General features: G+C 43.5%; 1 protein-coding gene and 1 non-coding gene across 3 annotated transcripts in view; one reads left to right on the forward strand and one right to left on the reverse strand.

Moving 5' to 3' along the window:
* The window catches only part of COLEC12 (collectin subfamily member 12), a 194,929-nt gene that overhangs the window by 154,232 nt on the left and 17,747 nt on the right, over positions 1 to 22,950 (reverse strand). For both annotated transcript variants that reach the window (XM_029066508.2, XM_039912125.1), the window contains one exon: positions 17,756 to 17,806. In XM_029066508.2, the coding sequence (XP_028922341.1) occupies positions 17,756 to 17,806 (51 nt within the window). The remainder of the gene's footprint in view (positions 1 to 17,755; positions 17,807 to 22,950) is intronic.
* On the forward strand, positions 12,510 to 12,647 carry LOC114812724. The gene has a single exon (XR_003760375.1). It is a non-coding gene; the product is annotated as a small nucleolar RNA SNORA7 (small nucleolar RNA).

The following is a 22,950-nucleotide window of genomic DNA, read 5'->3' on the forward strand; positions in this document are numbered from 1 at the left end:
TGACATTTTGGCAGCTATTGTGCTTTGAATAGGGGGTCAGATTGAATAAATAATAAAAGGCTCCTTCCCACTCAGGGTGGGAGAGGGACTGTATCCCACCTGATTATCTTGCTTCTATCCCAGCGCTTACTATAATATTTGGCCCATAACAAGCACTGAATACCACAATTATTATTATTTGGGTTTATTTTTTCCCTCAGACCCCTTTCCCCAAAGAGATCCTTTCTCACTTAGAAGAAATTATTTTAAATTTTTTTTTGATGAGTGTTTTTGAGAAAAATTTCTTATTTTTTTTTTTCCAAGTAAGAGGGTACAAGTAACAGCGACTTGTGTTCAGGGAACTTTAATCACATTCAAGAATGGAATCCCTTGATGCCATCTGTATGGAGTATAAAGATGCACCATATCAGTTTTTAGAAAATTCCTTCATTTCCTTTCTTTGCCTTCCACCCATTTCCTTCTGCCCTCTATCTCCCCAGCTCCCCAAACTTAAGGCTTTCCTTCTCTGATCCAGGAGAAATTTACAGAGATGTATATTTGAAAGATTTTCTACCTAATTATGTTATGAGGACTTTAAGTGAGCACAGCTGAATCTAAATGTGTTTATCCAAGACACTAGAACCCTTTTAAAGTTTTATAAAATCATATTCATGGAGCAGAGATGACATTTTGGAAGCTATGATGCTTTGAATTGGGGTTAGATTGAGCAAGAAGAGAGGAGTGATTCATCTCTAAATTTTCTTATTAGTTGCTGTTCTTTCATTCTACGTTGGTGTAATCCAGAGACAAGCACCTGGAGAAGCAGCAGATAATCTTTTCTGATCAACCTCTGAGAAGCAGCATGACCTAGTAGATACAGCACGGGCTTGGGAGTGAGAAGGACTTGGGTTCTAATCCCAGCTCCACCACTTATCTGCTGCTGCGTGACCTTGGGGAAGTCTCTTCATTTCTCTCTTCCTCTGTTCACTCATCTATAAAATGGCGATTAAGACTGTGAGCCCCATGAACCCCAACCTGATTAGCTTGTATCTACCCAAGCATTTAGTATAGTTCCTGGCAGACGGTAAGCGCTTAATAAGTAGCATAAAAGAGCCCAGAGAATCACAGAGTTGAGAAGGTCATCAAGGAGTCCCAAATGCAAAGAAATCCATTAACCAAATGTGACTTGGACTGTAAGCCTGTCAATGGGCAGGGACTATGTTGCCGATTTGTACATTCCAAGCGCTTAGTACAGTGCTCTGCACATCGTAAGCGCTCAATAAATAGTATCGAATGAATTTGGATGTGGTGATTTTCCTCCTTACCCTCTCACTACCCCCCATCCCACACAGCCACACAGACACAGTGATTCACCCTTGATCTAGGAGGAGCGCTAAAAGCTGAAGGCTTAATCCGGGTTGTTGAAAGATGGCAGAATCCAAAGACCGATTTCATAACGCAGCTTAGTGACAGGAAGCACGTTTCAGGCTTTTAAGGTCCCCAGCTAGAATTTCTGTAGGATAAGAGGCTATGGCACTTTTTCAAGTCTTTGCCAACCCTATGATTCTGTGAATACACTAAATTACAAGCTTACAGTGCTTTCTTTCTCTTCCATCTTTAAGCCACAGTAAAATATACAGTGAGAAAATCTGGAAAAATGGGTTAAGAACTAGAATGGAATCTTGATTTTAGAAGAAAATTAAATCTATCCATGGTTTTTTTGTGAGCAAAGGGTGTTAAAAATATCAGCCATGTGTGTGAGTGATGAGGAATATTTCTCTGTATCCTCTTCATCCTTAGCCAGGGAGCCCTATGTAGATGTTATTTTGTATCTACTTCAGCGCTTAGCATAGTGGTTAACACATAGTCAGCACTTAAAAAACACCACAATTATTATCTTTAATGGTATTTATCAAGCACTTTTTATTTGTCAGGTGCTGTATTAAGTGCTGGGGTAGACACAAGATAATCAGACTGGACACATTCCATAACTCACGTGGGGCTCACACTCTTAAACTCCATTTTACAGGTGAGGTAACTGAGGCCCAGAGAATAATAATGTTGGTATTTGTTAAGCGCTTACTATGTGCAGAGCATTGTTCTAAGCGCTGGGGTAGATACAGGGTAATCAGGTTGTCCCACGTGAGGCTCACAATCTTAATCCCCATTTTACAAATGAGGTAACTGAGGCCCAGAGAAGTGTAGTGACTTGCCCAGCCACACAGCTGACAAGTGGGATTCGAACCCATGACCTCTGACTCCCAAGCCCGGGCTCTTTCCACTGAGCCATGCTGCTTTGACTTGTACAAGGTCACACAGCAGACAAGTGGAGGACCTGGAATTAGAACCCAGGCACTAACTCCTAGACCTTTGCTCCTTCCACTAGGACATGTTGCTTTTCTATGCCCTAAAATTCATGACCTTTGGACATTTGATATTCATCCTAGTCCCAACCCTTAGCACTTATGTACTTATCTTTAAATTGTACATTATAAATTACTTATTCATATTAATGCCTATCTTCCCTCTAGACTGTAAATTCGTTATGGGCAGGGAACGAATCTGATAATTTGAAGCAGCGTGGCTTAGCAGAGTGGGCCTGGGAGTCAGATGGACCTGGGTTCTAATCTTGGCTCCGCCACGTCTTCTGTATGACCCTGGCCAAGTCACAACTTCCCTGTGCCTCAGTTATCTCATCTGTAAAATGGGGCTAAGAGAGGGAGCCCCATGTGGAACAGGGACTACATCTATCCTGAATAACTTGTATCTACCCCAGCGTTTAGAACAGTGCTTGGCACATGGTAAGCACTTACCACGTATCATAATTATCATCTTCAACTATTATTACTACTTCTCTTGTATCAAACTCTCCCCAGTGCTTAGTACAGTGCTCTGCACATAGTAAAATACCACTGACTGATTCTCTATTATTTTGAGAGCAGGTCAAGAGGAGATGGGCTGAAAATTAAGGGATTTTACTAGACCTGTGGAAGGACTATGCAGAAGGAAAGAAATGCTAAATTGGATCAGAACCATGGTCGGTGCAGGCCAGTCTTGGGCTTCCAGTGGCATCTTCAAGAATACCCTTTACTCTCCATCTATCCTCACAGTTTGGAATGAATCACTCACATCCCTCATTTTTATCTCTAATAACCCATCATGGGCCGCTCAACCGTGAGTTTATCTAAACCTTTCATGAACCTATTGATATCATCTGCTGCAGTCACTGCAGTATGTTAAGAAAGGATGTTATGATGTCTCCTTCCCTGGAAGCTGCTAACTTACTATCTGGGTGCTGTGAACACAGATCTGCCCTGAAGTTATCTGTCAATCAGTCGTATTTACTGAGAGCTTACCGTACGCAGAGCACTGTACTAAGCGCTTGGGAGAGAACAATATAACAGAGGGTAGGCACATTCCCTGCCCACATGCATTTGGATCTGTACCTTTTGGGCATTTTGCACTTACCCCACCTTCAGCTCCACAGCACTCGCATACATATCTTTAGCTTATCAATTAATCATATTTATTGAACCTTACTGTATGCAGAGCACTGAATTACACTCTTTGGAGAGGACATTATAATAGAGTTGATAGCCATGTTCCCTACCCACAACCAGCTTACAGTCTAGAGTACAGTCTATCGATATTTTTACTAATATCTGTCTCCCCATCTAGACTGTAAGCTCACTGTGGGCTGGGAGAGTGTCTAACAACTCTGTTGCATTTTATTCTCACAAGCTCTTAGTACATAGTAAGCATGCAATAAATACAACTGATTGATTGACTGATCAAGTAAAAGAATGGCCTGGATGATCCCAACAAGTATTTCAGCCCAGTGAGTCTAAGAGGTACTTAAGTTAATTGTCCCTGAAGTTCATTCATTCATTTGTATTTATTGAGCACAGTACAATACAGCAATAAAGAAAGACAATCCCTGCCCACAACAGACCTGAAATTCCCTTTCTTCATGTTTTCTGGCAACTTCATTCCCATAGCATTACAAATCAGAATTAGACACTTCATTCTGGTTTGCAAAACAAAAATGTCAGAAGCCCAAACTTTCACTGGAGCTTTTAAAAACCTGGGGCTGGGAGAAGGGGGCCCTGGGAAGGGGACCAAATCAGTTGTGTTCCACTGCAATGGCAGTTCGCTTATCTCTCTTTTCACTATCACCATTCTGTCCTAGACTTCATCTTCCCTCCATGTGCAGACGTTTGGGAAGGTGCTGCTGAAAGGATGGCCCTGATATAGGGCTCATTTAATCATGCCCCACAGGAAACACGGAAATTCCTGTCACTCTTATCAGGGAATGGGGTTAACACAACCAATGTTGGTCATTTGAGGGTGCAGATTGGGTTGGGGGGAAGGGGAGGAAGAGGGAAAGAAAGGGCAGTGGGGTGTGGAGGGGGGAGGGTGACAGAGACCACTGGTTTGTTGTCTCAATGAGAGGACTTAAAACACTTCAAAGAGAAGCAGTGTAGATTCGGGGATAGAGCACAAGCATGGGAGTCAGAAGGAACTATATTTATTGCCGTTGTTCTCGTCTGTCCGTCTGCCCCGATCAGACCGTAAGCCCGTCAAACGGCAGGGACTGTCTCTATCCGTTGCCGACTTGTTCATTCCAAGCGCTTAGTACAGTGCTCTGCACATAGTAAGCGCTCAATAAATACTATTGAATGAATGAATGAACTGGGTTCTAGTCCCGGCTCCCTCACTTGTCTGCTGTGTGACCTTGGTCAAGTCACTTTACTTGTCTGTCCCTCAGTCACCTCAACTGCAAAATGGGGAGAAAGAATGTGAACCCCATGTGGGGCAAGGACTGAGTCCACCTGATTACCTTGTGTCTACCTCACTGCTTATAACAATGTCTGGAACATGATAAGAGCTTAAAAATATCATTTAAAAAAAAAAGTCAGGAAAGGGTGGTGGGAACCAAGCCCTGGAGAGTTTGCCCCCTCTCTGCAAAATCCAGGGAAGGGGAGCAGAAGAGGCCGGCTTCTTGACCTGAGCGACTTCCCAGTGACTGGCTTCTTGGAATCCACTGGGGAAACTGTTTTAGTCATCTCTCACCTGAAAGCTGACACTTTCCCCTCTCTCCAGAAGCAGCCTTCCCCTTGGCTACCAAGACAGTATTAAAATGTGAATGGTTTGGGTATTCCTGCATAGAGAGAAGGTGAAGCCTTCCTTCTTAGTCATTTAACACCCCAATAATTATCTGGCAGGCAGTGGTTCAAATAATTAGCCACTAATAATAATATTGCAGCATTTGTTAAGCACTTACTACATGCCAAGCACTGTACTAAGTGTTGAGGTAGATACAAGATAAGCCCCACAAGGGGCTCAGTTTAAGTAGGAATGGAGAACAGGGATTGAATCCACATTTTGCAGATGAGGGAACTGAGGCACAGAGCAGTGAAGTGATTTCCTCAAGGTCACAGAGCAGACAAGTGGTGGAGCCAGGATTAGAGCCCAGGTCCAGTGACTCCCAGGCCCATGCTCTTTCCACTAGGCCACACTGCTTCGCTGGTGCTAAACATGGAGTTTCAGATTTTCTGGCCTGGTTAAATGAACATCATTATACTCTATGTGAAATGGGTTTTCAAGGGAAGGAAGGAAGGAAACAGAAGCAAAGAAAATTCTGGTAAATTTGAGGGACAGGGATGCTTTTAATCATGCTCACCACTGGTTGAAGCAGCATGGTCTGGTGGGTAGAGCATGAGTCTGAGAGTCAGAAAGACCTGGGTTCAAAGCCCAGCTCCATCACTTGTCTGCTGTGTGACCTTGGGAACATCACTTCACTTCCTTTGTGACTCAGTTACCTCATCTGTAAAATGGGGATTGAGATTGTAAGCCCCATGTGGGACATGGACCCTGTCCAGCGTGATTTGCTTGTATCCACTACAGTGCTTAGTACAGTGTCTGGCACATAGTAAGCACTTAAATACCACAATTATTATTATTATATATGCCTATAGTGGTCACTTGTGTAGGGCTGGGTGGAAGCCCGTGTGCACATGTGTGCAGAGAAGGCCCTAGGTTCTAATCCTAGCTCCACCACATGTCTGCTGTGTGACCTTGGGCAAGTCACTTAACTTCTCTGGGCATCAGTTATCTCATCTGGGGGTTAAGAGTGTGAGCCCCATGTGCGACAGGGACTGTGTCCATCTTGATTACCTTGTCTCTACCCCAGTGCTTAAAACAGTGCTTGGCACATCATAAGCGCTAAACAAGTACCATAATTATCATTATTATTATTATTATTATTAAGTGTGCAGGGCCGGGTGCAAACAAATGTAACAAAAAGCCACAAAGAGTGATCTCCCTAAAAACTTTTCCCAGCTTTGCTCTAGGATATTGTCCCTTCACTCCCATCAAGCATCAGTGAGGTGAGTCACAACAGGCAATTTCTTTCTCTTGCCCTTGGTCATTGCTGTTTCTCAATTTGCAAATTTACAGATCTATTTCCCTCCTATGAGTTGATTAATGAAAACAAAAACACTCTAGCCATTAATAATCCCTACAGCTGAACCCCAAGGAAGCAATTTGGTCCAAGGTTTGTTTGCCAAACACAGGCCAACAAATGTTTCCAGCTGCCAACAATTACTCACTGAAAACCCTTAAATCTCCAGGATGCTTACCCACATTTTTCCAGGGATCGACAGTGCGTCTCCATCATTCAAACTCCAAGCATCCTACTATTAAACCAATCTGGGTTCCCCAAAACTACGAGATGGATAGCTCCTTCCAGCCTAACCCCAGCAAAGACAAATCCGAGTAAGGCCTCCACCCACTGGGCCGAGAGACGAAATCGGATCTCAGCGCTCAGGAGCCTGGATGATTCCACTCCGAGGCAGGGTTAAATTCGTTCAGTTCATTCAATCATATCTAAGGAGTACTTACTGAGTGTAAAGCACTGTACTAAACACGTGGGGGAATACGATATAACAATAAAAAGACACGTTCCCTGCCCACGAAAGTTATGTCCCATAAGAATGTTGGGGGAGGAAGGCAGAGAGAAGCAGCGTGGCCTAGTGGATAGAATACAGGGCTGGGAGACAGAAGGATGGGATTTCTAATCTCAGTTCTGCCTCCGTCTGCAGTGTAACCTTAGGCAAATCACTTATCTGTGCCTAAATTACTTCACCTGTAAAATGGAGATTAAGACTGTGAGCCCCATGTGGGACAAGGAGTGTCTCCTACATGATTTGCCTGTGTCCACCCCAGCGCTTAGTACAGTGCTGGTGCAAAGTAAGCAATTAAATACCTCAATTATTATCTGCATTGAGTCTCTAATTGTGACTTCAAAGAATGTAATCCCCACCCTTCATTCAGTCACTGAGTTGATTCAGCTGTAATAATAATAATAATGTTCATATTTGTTAAGCGCTTACTATGTGCCGAGCACTGTTCTAAGCGCTGGGGAGGATACAAGGTGATCAGGTTGTCCCGCGTGGGGCTCACAGTCTTAATCCCCATTTTCCAGATGAGGGAACTGAGGGCCAGAGAAGTTAAGTGACTTGCCCAAAGACACACAGCTGGCAAGAGGTGGAGCCGGGATTAGAACCCATGAGCTCTGACTCCCAAGCCCGGGCTCTTGCCACTGAGCCACGTTGCTTCTCTATTAGAGTGCTTACTGTGTGCAGAGCACTGGACTAACAGTTTGGGAGAGTACAATATAACATCAAACAGACAAATTCCCTGCCCACAACAAGCTCACGCCCCCGCCCTCCTCTCTGTTTATGGATTCAGAAAGCCTCCTCGGTTTCCCTGGCTTCAACAGGAAGAGGCATCAGGAAATAGACTGGGAGGGCACAAAGGCCCATTGGGAAGCAGCCTTAGTGTTAAACTTTAGGCTAAGCTTGAGGCGGAAGAATCAAGAAGGGCTAAAATTTACGCAGAAGATGTCTGCAAGAACTAGAGGACAAGGCTCATAAATACTAATGATGGTATTTGTTAAGCGCTTATTCTGTGCATAACAATAATAATAATAAATTATGGAACTTAAGCGCTTACTCCGGGCCAGGCACTGTACTAAGCACTGGGGTGGGTACAGGCAAATTGGGTTGGATACAGTCCCTGTCCCACATGTGAGCTTGTGAGCCTCAATCCCCATTTTACAGATGAGCTGAGGCACAGAGAAGTGAAGTGACTTGCGTAAGTCACAACAGCAGACAAGTGGCAGAACTGGGATTAGAATTGTGACTCCGAGGTCAGGGCTCTATCCACTCCGCCATGTTGCTTCTTACCTTCAAGTGGGTGGAGGAAGAGCAGATAGGGCCCCAAATCAAAGGCATTTTAGGAAATTAGTACCTCTGTACAACTATGAATACAATACAAAAAATGCAGAATACAATCGTAGAATAAAGAATTAATAATACAGAAATATCTTTGTGATTCCTAAATTTTATGGATCACCTAAACTTGCTTTCCCAAATCCACCTCCCTGCCCATCCTTTCTTTGATTAATTCCTCTTTTATTGGAATCGTTCAATCACTCCACCCCTTTCAGGATATGGGATTGACTTCGCTGCCTCCCAACTCCCTTTTTTCAAGCACAACTGAAAGAGCAAAGCCAAGATGAAGCCCCCTCCTTTTCATCCTGGAAATGAAATATCTTTCCTCTCACCCTTTCCCCATCTTTTCCAAAAGATCCTTTAAAAATTCTCATCTGTGTTTATGCTAATCTTACCTCTAACTCATGGGCCCAAAAAGACCATTTTTATCAGGTTAGGAAATAAATTTAAACATTACAAATGGGATCAGGGCCAGACTAGCCTGGAGGGAATTCCACATTATATTATATATGAAAAACACAATTTCCCACACCAAATTTCCACTTCATTTCATAGATTTCCTGATAACTATCTTAAACTGTTATATTACATTTAGGGAGTAATTTCTGCATAAAAAAAAATCAAAGAGATTTAGGATCATTCTCCTTGAAGGAAAATTACTGCTATACTCATCTACTTTCCCACTTTTTCTTCTGCTTGTCTCTCCCCCTCAATTTCCCTGCTCTGATGCACGTTCATCCTAAGCCACAGCAGAAGCGGCTAGATAAAAGAACACTGCAGTGGTTTCTTTCCCTTTAAAGAAAATCAAAAAGCAAAAAAAAAAAGAAAAAGATTTTAAACAGATCCTTTTTGGTATAGCCTTACTAGGGGCAGGAAAACATGTAGAACTAAAATCTGCAGGGCAGCCAATGTGTGGTAAAACGCTGATTAATTTGAGTTTTGCCTTCCATCTCTGTATATACCTACTCTCTGGTGAAGCAGCGTAGTCTAGTTGATAAAGCAAGGAACAGAGTCAGAGGACCTGAACTCTTATTTTAGCTCTGCCACTTGCCTGCTGTGTGACCTTAGACAAATCATTTAACTTCTCTGTGCCTCAAATTCCTCCACTGCAAAATGGGGATTCAATAACTGCCCTCCCTCTTACTTAGACTGTATCCAGCTGATTAACATGTATATATGTACTCCAGAGCTTAGAGCGGTGCTTGACAGATGGTAAACACTTAAATACCATAAAAAAAAAAGGTGCCAACCAGCAGGAAAAGCCCTAAAAACAGAAGTTAAAAGGAAGGAAAAAAAAATCATTGAACTTGGAAAATCTATAAGTTGGATAATAGGTCACTGAATAGCAAAGAGATGCTGAAGAGATTATAATTTACAACAAAAGCATCCATGACTCTTTCCAAACACAGTTGGCCATACCATGATTCCTGTCTCCGAAGCCCAGAACTTTAGCATTACACTTAATTCCTCCCTCTCCTTCAACTTCCCTATTCGGCCTGTCGCTAACGACTACTGGTTTTTCTTCCACAACATCTCCAGGATCTGCCCCTTCCTCTCCAACCAAATGGCCCCACTCCAACCCAGGCACTAGTCATTAATTTATTCATTCAATAGTATTTATTGAGCGCTCACTATGTGCAGAGCACTGTACTAAGCGCTTGGAACGTACAAATCGGCAACAGATAGAGACAGTCCCTGCCTTTGATGGGCTTACAGTCTAATCGGGGGAGACGGACAGACAAGAACAATGGCAATAAATAGAGTCGGGGGGAAGAACATCTCATAAAAACAATGGCAAATAAATAGAATCAGGGTGATGTACATCTCATTAAACAAAATAAATAGGGCGATGAAGATATATACAGTTGAGCGGTCGAGTACAGTGCTGAGGGGGTGGGACGGGAGAGGGGGAGGAGGAGAGGGAAAGGGGGGAGAAGAGGGTTTAGCTGCGGAGAGGTGAAGGAGGGGGTAGGGGGAGCAGAGGGAAAAAGAGGGAGCTCAGTCTGGGAAGGCCTCTTGGAGGAGGTGAGCTTTAAGTAGGGATTTGAAGAGAAGAGAATTAGATTGTCGGAGGTGAGGAGGGAGGGCATTCCAGGACCGCGGGAGGACGTGGCCCAGGGGTCGACGGCGGGATAGGCGAGACCGAGGGACGGGGAGGAGCTGGGCGGCAGAGGAGCGGAGCGTGCGGGGTGGGCGGTAGAAAGAGAGAAGGGAGGAGAGGTAGGAAGGGGCAAGGTGATGGACAGCCTTGAAGCCTAGAGTGAGGAGTTTTATCCTGGCTTGACTCCAGGCTCTCCCCTTTCCAGTTCATATTTCACTCTGCTGCCTGGAACACTTTTCCAGTATGCTTTGCACACACCTCCTCACACTTCAAAAACCTCCAGTGGTCAAGTATTTCTCTTCTGCATAAACAGAAGCTCTTGATCATTGCAATTAAGCCATTTAATCAGCTCTCTCCCCAGCTACTTACCCACTTTCTTTTCCCAGCTCAAACTCTTTGTTCTTCTCAAGCTAACCTACTCTCCTCTGGGCTTTGCTCTTACCTCTTCCACCTCTGACTCCCTGCATACACCCTTCCTTCCAACTGGAACTCCCTCCCACTTGATAGCCACCTAATTGTAGCTGGCTCCATTTTAAAAGTCTTCTGAAGTCTCTTCTCCTCCAGGAGGCCTACCCTGATTGACATCTCCTCTCCCCTAGCTTTATCCTCCTACAGGGATCACTACAGCCTTTTGCACCAACCGTTATGTATTCACAATCACCTTCAGCACTCTCCTACATGCTCTATTGCTTATGAACTCACTCATCTACAAAGCCATTTTCCTTTTTCCTGCTACCTGCAAATTATTTTAGCGTATGTTTCTCCCATTATACAGTGAGTCCCGTGAGGGCAGGGATAATGTCTACTAACTCTAAATACCTTCCCAAACACAGAGTACAATTCAATGAGAAGAATATTTTTATTGTTACTATCATTATTTTATTTGTTAAGCAGTTACTATATGTCAAACTGTTCTCGTGCTGGGGTAGATGAAAGATAATCAGATCAGACGGAGTTTCCGTCCCACATGGGACTCACAGTTTAAGCTGGAGGGACTAAGATTTAATACCCATTTTAGAGATAAAGAAATTGAGGCACAGAGAATTTAAGTGACTTGTCCAAGATCATACCTCAAGCAATTGGCAGAGTGGGGATTAGAATTTAAATCCTCTGTCTCCCAGGTCTGAGTCATTTTCACTAGATCATGCTGCTTCTCAATCTGGGGGCATTGGGCCTGCAAAATACTAGTGCTGTTCAGTGTAATCTTCCTACCTCCCCTCTCTCCCCTCATCAGCCTCCACCCCCAGCCAAAAAAGAAGATAACACACTTACAATATCAAGCAAATTGCTAACCCACATTGCCAGATTCAAGAGCTGAGACATCAAAAATATTTAGATAAAGCTATTCGTGAATAGAGGATACTCATATCCCTTTCCTTGCCTGTCAATGAGCAATATTATTTATTCTTTGAATGTTAGTAGCATATTATAATTGCAATCCCAAAATCATTGTAATTACATATGGGCTAATGTGGTAAGCCATCTCGTCTTATCATGATTAAGTAGAATTGGCCCTGGAGGGGTCTTTGATTGCTTTTCCCAGGTTAACTGAACATTTCTGAAGTCAAAAGTGTGTGGTTCTGCTGGTATTTGGAAGTGACCGTGTGGCCACATCAAAATGAGGGCGCACAATGAGTACCCGAGCTTTGGTGAGAGGACAGTCCCTGGGTGGGCACTGCCCTCATAATAATAATAATAATGATAGTGATGGCATTTGTTAAGCACTTACTATGTGCCAGGCACTGTTCTAAGCACTGGGGTAGATACAACATAAGTCCCTGCCCCATTTAGGCCTCACGGTCTTAATCCCCATTTTACAGGTGAGGGAACCGAGGCACACAGAAGTGAAGGGACTTGCCTAAGGCCACACAGCAGACAAGTGGCAGAGCCAGGATTAAAACCCATGACCTTTGGACTCCCAGGCCTGTGCTCTATCCACTAGGCCATGCTGCTTCTCTAATGTTGTGTGAGTAATGCCAGTGCTGTGTGAATGGCATGGATCCTTCTACACTTTATGGAGCCCACTCTAGATGTCCATGATGCTGAAGGTAGCATCAGGGAACCCCTCATAAGCCAGTTCTGGATTTCCTTATGGCCACAAGATCAATCAGTGGAATTCATTTACTTATTGACCCCTCTCAGGGTCACACCTGGAGAGTTTCCAGTACTCTACCAGTCTTGACTTTGGGAGGGAGAGTCAAGCAGAGGCATACTCATTCCATTCCTAGCTTGGGCAGTAGCTAGCAAGTGGAAGGCAATCTGCTACAAGTCATGACTCACCTGTGCCGGGCAGCAGCGGCATGGGAGAGAGTCAAGGGCAGAGAGTCAGTCATTTTACTGCGCGGAGGGCAGTAATGGTAAACCACGTCCGCATTTTTACTGAGAAAACTCTTTGGATCCACTACCAGAATGATTGCAGAGGGAGAGCGGAGCGTTCTGGGAGAGATGTATCCGAGGCGTCGCTATGGGTGGGAAACAACCGGACAGCATGAGACAAGTCAAGACATTGAGAAGCAGTGTGTCTTAATGGATAAAGTACAGGCCTGGGAGTCAGAGGACCCTGGGTTCAAAGACTGGCTCCACTACTTGTCTGTGACTTGGGTAAGTCACTTCACTTCTCTGCCTCAGTTCACTCATCTGTAGAATGGGGATTAAGAGTGTGAGCCCCATGTGTAACAGGGATTGTGTCCAACCCAATTAGCTTGTATCTACCCCAGCATTTAGTACAGTGTCTGACAATAAGCACTTAACAAATACAATTAAAAAATTGATTGAGTGTTCACAGTGTGCATACAATGTACTATGCACTTAGTAGAGTACAATACAGTAGAGCTGATAGAAATTATCTCTGCCCTCAAGGAGCTTTACAATCCAGTGAGACAAGAGATCAGGAAACTTTTTCTCAGCTCCTCGGTCACTGGGGAAGGCCTCCAGGCCACTCATTTTGGTCATTTCTACTAATAATAACGCTGGTATTTGTTTAGCGCTTACTATGTGCAGAGCACTGTTCTAAGCGCTGAGGTAGATACAGGGTAATCAAGTTGTCCCACGTGAGGCTCACGGTTAATCCCCATTTTACAGATGAGGGAACTTAGGCCCAGAGAAGTTAAGTGACTTGCCCACAGTCACAAAGCTGACAAGTGGCAGAGCTGGGATTCGAACCCATCACCTCTGACTCCCAAACTCAGGCTCTTTCAACTGAGCCATGCTGTTTTCATTCCATCAGAAATAATACTTAATAATTGTGGTATTTGTTAAGCACTTATTACTTACCAGGCACTGTACTAAGTGTGGGGGTGGATACAAACAAATCATGTTGGACACAGTCCCTGTCCATCTATAATTCTATTTATTTATATTGATGCTATTAATGCCCATTTACTTGTTTTGTTGTCTGTCTCCCCCCTTCTGGACTGTGAGCCCACAGTTGGGTAGGGATTGTCTCTATTTGTTGATGAACTGTACTTGCCAAGTGCTTAACACAGTGGTCTGCACAATGTAAGCGCTCAATAAATACAATTGAATGAGTGAATGAAGGGCTCCCAGTCTCAATCCTTATTTTACGGACAAGGTAACTGAGACCCAGAGAAGTGAACTGACTTACTTAAGATCACACAGCAGACGTTTGGCAGAGGCAGGATTAGAACCCATGAGCTTCTGACTCCCAAGCCAGTGCTCTATCCACTACACCATTAATCATACTTACTGAGCACTTACTGGGTGCAGAACACTGTACTAAGCACTTGGGAGCATGTAAGACACAGAGAAGCAGCGTGGCTCAGTGGAAAGAGCACGGGCTTGGGAGTCAGAGGTCATGGGTTCCGCCACTTGTCAGCTGTGTGACTTTGGGCAAGTCACTTAACTTCTCTGGGCCTCAGTTACCTCAACTGTAAAATGGGGATGAAGACTGTGAGCCCCATGAGGGACAACCTGATCACCTTGTATCCCCCCAGAGCTTAGAACAGTGCTTTGCACATAGTAAGTGCTTAACAAATACCAATTTTATTAAGACAAAAATGACGCATTCCCTGCACACAATGAGCTTACTACTTGAAGCTCATCTGTCTTGTTTCCCATATCCATAATTTATTCATTTATAGTCATGTCTCTCTCAAGCTTGAGTGCTTACTGTGTGCAGAGCACTGTACTAAGCACTTGGGAGAGTACAGTATCACAGAGTTGGTAGATAGGTTCCCTGCTTACAATGACCTTATAATGTAGAGGGAGATAGAGATATTAATATGAATAAATTACAGGTATGTACGTAAGTGCTGTGGGGCCGAGGGGTGAAGAAAGTTGTGGGCAGGGTACGAGTTGGTAGACACTCGTGTCTACCAACTCTGTTGAACTGTACTTTCCCAAGTCTTAGTACCGTGCTAAGCGGTAAGCGCTCAATAGATATCAGATTAAAGAGGATTATATGTCTTCTGCCACTCACCCCTGCAGATACTCAAAAATACTGTCCGATTCCTCAGCAGAACGCAGCTCAATATTTTACTGCAACTTCTGTACTGTATCAAAATGACTCCACTCTGGAGATTTCCACTACTTTCCCTGATAGCCAAATCCATCATCTTGGAGCCTTCAACACTAAGAGGTCTGTCCTTGTCTTCTGGCCAAGTTTTCCCCTTCTTCACCTCACTCCATTCTTCCCTGTTGTAACGTCTGGTATCAGTCCCCTCTCTCCGGCTGTTTACACTTCTCAAATATTTGCTGGCTCTTATCAGGTCTCCCCTTAGTCACCATGGTTTTGCACTCTCTACCCACAGATTTTGCTCTTAAACCAGTCATAAATTATTCCCCTCAACTACTTAGTTGTTTTTGTTGCTTTTCCTTGAACGCCCACTAATTTGTCTTCAATTTAGGGGTCCTTAACCTTTCCCTAGGAAGTGCTAAACACTTGCTTTTTTTCCCATCGCCATAGTTACCGGGAGTGTTTGTGCGTTTCAAGATGTTTGAAATGATATATCGCATAGGAAGGGTTTTAGTCCTCCCATTTCCCCGACTTTATATTTATCTCTCAGTTTCCCCATTCTCTATTCCCTTTTCCTGCATACTTCCTCTTCTAACCTCTGGTCTCTTCTCCCTCCTTTCCCCTCATACTTTGTGATCTCCCCCTTGGCAACCTCGATCACCTGGTGGCTTTGGGATTGTTTTGGGGTGTGTTTTTTTTCTTACAGTGGGGTTTGTCCAGCACTTTTTACGTGACAGTGTTTTAAGTACTGGGGGTAGATACAAGTTTATCAGGTTGGACACAATACCTGTCTCTCATGGGGCTCACAGTAAAAACTGGACAGAGGAGATTTAATCCCCATTTTACAGATGAGGGAACTGAGGTCCAGAGAAGTGAAGTGACATGCACAAGGTCACACTGTCAAGTGGCAGAGTCAGGATTAGAACCCAGGTCCTCTGACTGCCAGGCCCATGGTCTAACTACTAGGCTGTGTTGCTTCCTACTACAACCCATCATACTGGTCAACTAGCTGGGCTTCAGCAGCTCCATGTAAAAAGATCTATTTTCCCAGAAAGGCACCCAGCGGTACTTGGCCAAAAGGAGAAAGGTTACAGCAGCTGGGGAATCAGTGCAGCTGGGGAATCAGGGCAGCTGGGGATTGTTAACTTTCATCAGGGTCCAGCCAGGAAAAAAAAAAAAGAGAGAGAGAGCAGCAGGAAATAGGTGAAGTTTCTTTCTCTCCGGTTCTCCCTGGCCAAACCATGGAAACCATTTGGACAGAGAGAACTTTGTTCTCCTCAATCTCTCTTTTAATGCCCTGGAGTAGGAATCCTTGAACTTAGAAGTCAAAAGGAGAGGAACCACGAAAGGTATTCCCAGGACAGAAAGCAGCCTCTGTGGCTGCAGCCTGGGGACTGAGAACTCTCTTCCTTAGAAGTTCCTGGTTTGCCCTGAGCTTCGGAATCCTCAGTCACTTTAAAGTCCTGAAACCCAAGGCTCCTGATTGGAACAGCTCAGCTAGCTGCAAAAATGTCCCCAAGTGGCAACAAGCAAGAAGCAGCATGGACTAGTGGATAGAGTATGGGCCTGGGAACCAGAAGGACCTGGGTTCTAATCCCTGTTCCACCATTTTTCTGGTGTGTAATATTGGGAAAGTCACTTCATTTTTCTCTCAGTTGCCTCATCTGTAAAATGGGATTTAAGACTAAGCTCCATGTGGGACATGAGCTATGTCCATCCTGATTAGTTTTATCAACCCCTGCACTAAATACAGTGTCTGTTAAGCACTTAGTATGTGCCAAATACCATAAAAGTTACATCAGAGGGCAAAAGCATAAATGAAACTCATGAACACATGAATGTTTTACCTCCCTTCTCTCCTTCTACAGCCCACCCCAAAAACTCTGCACCTCTACCATTAACCTCTTCACGGTCCCTCATTCGTGCCTGTCCCGCCACTGACCCACCCACAACCTACCATTGACTTGGAATGCCCTCCCTCCTCCTATCTGCCAAACTAACTCTCTTCCCCTTTTCAAAGCCCTACTGAAATCTCACCTCCTCTAGGAGGCCTTCCCAGACTGAACTCTCCCTTTCCCTCTGCTCCTCCTCCCCTCCCCATTTCCCCTACTCCCTCCATCTGCTCTTCCCCCTTCCCCTCCACACAACACTTGTGCACATTTGTATCTATCATTTATTACTCTATTTTGTTAATAGTGTGTATATATCTATGATTCTATTTATCTTGATGATATTGACACCAGACCACTTGTTTTGTTGTTTGTCTCCCCCATTTAGATTGTGAGCCCGTTGTGGGGCAGGGATGGTCTCTATCTGTTGCCAAATTGTACATTCTAAGCACTTAGTACAGTGCTCTACACATAGTAATTGCTCAATAAATATGACTGAATGAATGAAATGCACTAGGATGATTTTATTTAGCAGTGAGCCCACTGGATTATTGTTTTTCCTTGCTACAATTTGAAGTTCCCTATCCTTTTCTAACTGACTGTTATATGCTACTTCGTCCCCTCTTAAGGCCCACAGCATCTAAGAGATGCAGCTACTTTTCACCCTAAAGCAGGACTGCCCAAGAGAATCCCCTTCCCTTTCACCTGTTAGAAATCCACTTGATCCTGATGGTAGGCTTCCCATGCAGAGGTTGCTTCAGTCACAAAGCCTCCGGTGTTCACTTCATGGTTGTGTCACTGGTAAGTTCCAGAGTTGCCAGTTATTGAGCTAAACTGAACCATGAACTGAGCTAGGCCGCCAGTGCCTGATACGACCCTGAACTCCTGGGTCTCATCCAGCTCCACTGACCCGACTCCCAAACCCTCCGACGTTTCAGGGAAGGCCCCCAGACAAATAGTTTGGCTCAAGAAGAAATCTTTATGAACAGGTTGAGAGATTTTTGTTATGACTTACCGAACCTCTTGTAACCGAAGGACTGCACCTCCTCTTCCTCTGCAAAATCGTCTATAAAACATAAAAGTTCCACAAGTCACACACGCTAGCATTGAAACAAGTAAGAAACTTGGTAAATTAAAGTATTTTCCTACATCACTAGCTGGGCATAGTAAGCCCCTACTTGATGGAAGGCTTTGAGACAAGCACTCAGAGGAAGGAAAAGTTAAGATCTCAGTTTTTAAAATGCCAGTTTTTAAAGGTACTTTTGAAAAATAGGCACCAATTCATTTTTCCATTTAAGTTTTCCTTTTCTACTTTTAACCTTGGCATGCATTTTCTCTCTCTCTCTCCAGCCACTGGATTCTATCTAGCACTGCCAGCAATTCATAAGCTAACTTTCATACTTTAAAAACCTTGACATGAACCCAGCAAGCAGAACCTCACAACCAACAATCCCCAAAGCGTTTGACAGCCCACATAGAAGAACCATGAACTGAGAAAGTCAGTGCAGTGTCTTGACTGGACAAACCATTCAAAAAGAATCCTGGCACATTCAGGAAGTCCCACCATAGCTCAGTCACCCTCTTCGCCTCTGAAAAGAAGAGTAGTGAACGACTATCCTGTCTGGTTTCCTTAGTTATAACACAACACAGGCTGCACCAGGGAAGAATGGCATTCAGCTGAGGGGAATTTAGAGCCTTTATGAATACATCTGAAGGGGGGAAAGTTAGGAAGGCAAAACTACTTGCTAAATTACAATAAAATGTCATTGTTAGTTTACCTTCCAGCTGAGGCAGAGGCAAAACTCTTGCCTCCTTGTCAAGGAAGGCAGAATCCTCAAGTTTATAAAATGTAAATTAAATGTTGTGCTGGGACACACCCTGTTTAGCCAACATATTTTCTGGCTCCCACAGGGAGAAGACACCAGGTTGAAAGTTAAAAGACTCTAATTTCCTGCAACTAGCTTTTTCTGTGGAATCTTGTTAAATACAAAGTGGCCTATGGTGGGGAAGTCAGTCACCATGATTCTGCCCCAAACATGGCTCCCCGAGAGATTGAATTGGTCTGCTTAGTTACCCTCTCTCCATAGTTTTTTGCTACACCTTCAATGTCAAGTGGTCTTGAAACTTCTTTAATCCATCCTTCAAACCCCAGCAGTCTGCAGTTAAGAGATGAGGGTATAAGCCAACCTCCTTTTCTCAAAATTATTTTTCTAGCATCCTCAGAGGAGTCTTCCCCAGCCTGCCAAGGTTCAGTGGTCTAGCCTGAACATCTCCTTTCTAGAAAACCTCTCCTGAGCACTACCCTTTGTTAATGTTTTCTCTGACACACCCACAGATACAAAAACCTTAAATTCTGCACTCCATAAGGATTTAGCATAAGTTGTTTTTTTTTTATTTTCATGTCATTTGTTAAATGCTTACTATGTGTCAAGCACTGTTCTAAATGATGGAGTAGACACAAGTTAATCAGGTGGGATGTCAGACACAATCCTTGCCTCACATGGGGCTCACAGTCTAAGTAGGAAGAACAGGTGTTGAATCTATATCTTGCAGTTGAGGAAATAGAGGCACAGAGAAGTTAAGTGACCTCCCCTAGGTCACACAGTATGCATGTGGCAGATCTGGAATTAGAACCCAAGTCCTCTGGCTCCCAGGCCCATGCTCACTCCACTAGGCCACACTGCTTGCTCTGAAATTTCAACCTCAGACTCTGAAATTTCCATAACTTGATTCCTGCCAGTAATAACACCCTGCTACAGGGAAAAGGCAATGTTAACAAAGAGCACTAAATGTGATTAATTCAAGATTTAGATCTGTCAATGTATTTTTTTTTTGGCTTTGACTGTTGTTTTTGAGAGTTTTCATGCCTTTGGGGTATAATATTTTGAAATCAGACTTTTTTTTTTCAGTCTGCCATGGTAATTGGCACCAAGTTGGCTAGATATCTTATGATACAGCATGTTGGATCAAATACTATTGCTAATTTACATTTTTGAATCTTGGAGCACAGTAATAAAAGTTCAAATAGAGCTCAGTTTACTTCAGATAAAGAATCCAGAGTCAGTCAATATTCAGGGAAAGTGTCCACCAAAAACTAAGCAAATCTTGGCAATTCACACTAGTCCCAAGAACGTTCCAGAAAGCAAGTGGGAACAGTTTACTCTCCAATTTAATGATGTCCCTAATGCCTCGCATCCTCTATGATGACGACGGTCATTATTTGTTAAGTGCTTACTATGTATCAGACACTGTACTAAGCACTGGGATGATTACGAGCAATCAAGTTGGACACAGTCCCTGTCCCAAGTGGGGCTCACAGTCTCAATCTCAATTTACAGATGAGGTAACTGAGGTACATGGAAGTGAAGTGACTTGCCCAGGGTCACACATCAGACAAGTGGCAGAGGAAGGATTAGCATTCCTCTAGACTGTAAGCTTGTTATGAGCAGGGAATGTGTCTGATATATTGTTCTATCATACTCTCCTAAGTCCTTAGTATAGTGGTCTGCACAGAATAAGTGTTCAATAAATACAACCGACTGATTGATTGAAAGCAACAATCAGGAATCTGTAAGCCTACAATCTTACTCCCAAAGTGACTCGTTGGAAATCGAAAACCCCTTCTATAGAGGTTGGTTAATAATGGCTCTTACCGATCCCACACACACAGAGGTATGTAACAGACATTGCATGCCTTACACAGGCCAGGAAGACAGTTACGTCAAATGGAAAACTTTGCAGTTGTCCGCCCCAACCTACAGCGTATCTCTGGGGGGATTCCCGACCGCCGACTTTGCTTCAGAGTCACTGCGCTCACCTTCCAGGCCCCGAGAACATTGGCCTCTTGCTTCCAAACCTTGGAGTTTGGCAGCCAGACCTTAAAATAAAAATACCAAACCGAAAGGCAATAGGGGCTGGATCCAAACTAGACAACAGAAAGTTCCCCAGAAAACCTGAATGCCCGGTATAAAACTCGATAAATATCCAACCATTTTCTTCCAGGCACCCAGGAATCCTATCAATATTTCTGTTTGTATATGTGGGTTGGCGGGTGGAAACCTTTATCACTCATTCATTCATTTAGTCATTCATTCATTCATTCGATAGTATTTATTGTGTGCCTACTGTGTATGGATTTTACCAGCATTGAAGACAAAAAAAAAAAATAGAGGAAAAATTAGATGAAGTCTCTACACTACCCAGGAGCCAGAAACTCAAATTCTCAAGGGCAGAGGGGAGGGGCAGAAGACAAAGGACAAAGAAAGATGGAAACATTAAAATCAGAAAACACCATATATATGTATGCATATGTTGGTGAGGTTAGCGCCATTATATTCAAACTTACCTTCAGTTTCTTAGCTCCACCTCCAGAAGAAGTGTTGGCAGTTCCTTTGGAGGCGGAGCAAAGGGATCCAAGGAAAGCTTGAATGTAACGGCAGCAACCTTTGGCCAACAATATGGATATGGAAACAGGAGTTCTTCAGTGTTAACTCCCTAATTATATCAATGACTTGAGTAATTCTAAACAAATTTTTGACTGAATCGTTTGTGTGATGTCCCTTTTTGGATGCATTTCCCATATCACACTCTGCAAACAAAGAAAACGTGTCTAATACAACATGATACAACTTAGTTTTACAGTGATGCAAACTGAAAAGGGTTAACTGGATTATGATTTTTACCCTGACAATCTCAGTTCTTACCCTAAACATTAGATGGACTGTATAGACAATTGAATTATTCATGGATTGCTAGATGATAGTCTTAGAGACATATTTAGATAACTCGAGTCACTTTCAGTCCTTTTGTGTTCTGTAACATGGGGCAGTTGATTTATTCAAGATTAGTTTTTCTTTCAAAAATATAAAGACTAAAATGACTCACTGTTGTACATCTGGTAATTATAATTCATTTAATAAGCATGAGTGCTTGCTTTTAGCATAAATAGAGCTTTCACAGTCTTGTTTCTTCCTGCAGATTTTAACATAAAGTTTAGAGAAACCTTCGCCATCATTAATTCTAAAGCTTGTTCTGGGAGGTAGAAGATTCCATAATAGGCCAGATTCCTCCAGCTGCCACTGTCTTCGAAAATCATCCAATGAAGTAACACTGCTGAGTACCCTCACACTGAGATGTGTTTTTTAGGAGATCTAAATTTGGTTCTGTGTGGAAACAGAAGGTCTTTCCCTGGGAAGCAGGGTGGACTAGTGGAAAGAGCACAGGCTTGGAAGTCGGAGGACCTAGGTTTTAATCCCAGCTCTACCTCTTGCCTGTTGTGTGACCTTGGCAAGCCTCAACTTCTCTGCACCTCATCGGCCAAATGGGGATTCAATACCCATTCTCTTTCCTATTTAGAATGTGAGCCCCATGAGGGACCTGATTACCTTGTATCTACCTCAGTGCTTAGTACAGTAAGTGTTTCACAACACGATATAGTAAGTGCTTTCAATACCACAATTATTAGATGTAGTAGCATGATGTAGTGGGTAGCTCACAGGCCTGGGAGTCAGAAGGTCATGGCTTCTAATCCCTGCGATGCCACATGCCTTCTGTGTGACCTTGGGCAAGTCACTTAACTTTTCTGGGCTTCGGATACCTCATTTGTAAAATGAGGATTAAGACTGTGAGCCTCCTATGGGACTGAGACTGTGTCCAACCCCATTTGCTTGTACCCACCCCAGTGTTTAGTACAGTGCCTGGCAGATGTAGATATATAGATATAGATGATATAGATATAGATAGATTTATTTTAGGGTATTTGTTAAGCACTTATTAAGTGCCAGGCACTTTAGTAAGTGCTGGTGTAGATAAAAACCAGTCAGATTGGACACAGTCTCTGTCACCCATGGAACTCACAGTCTTAATCTCCATTTTACAGATGTAGGAACTGAAGCGGAGAAGTGAAGTGACTGGCCCAAAGTCACACTACAGACTAGTGATGGAGCCGGGATTAGAAGCCAGGTTCTTCTGACTCCCAGGCCCATGCTCTAACCCCTAGACCATGCGGCTTCAGGTCGAGGACTTCTAGCCCAAGACAAATATTTCCTTGAGTAGTTATCCAGGATTGGACTGCCCTTGAAGTCAGGGAAAGCTCCAGGTATTTAGGACTACAGAGTAGTTGAGGAGAATATGACCCACTACATTTGTCAAGGGCACAAGTGCTAAGTGGTAAAGTGTTCTCTGGTGAAAAATTGATAAAATCCTTTGTCT

The sequence above is a fragment of the Ornithorhynchus anatinus genome, chromosome 5 (assembly GCF_004115215.2).
Source record: "Ornithorhynchus anatinus isolate Pmale09 chromosome 5, mOrnAna1.pri.v4, whole genome shotgun sequence".
Lineage (NCBI taxonomy): Eukaryota > Metazoa > Chordata > Mammalia > Monotremata > Ornithorhynchidae > Ornithorhynchus > Ornithorhynchus anatinus.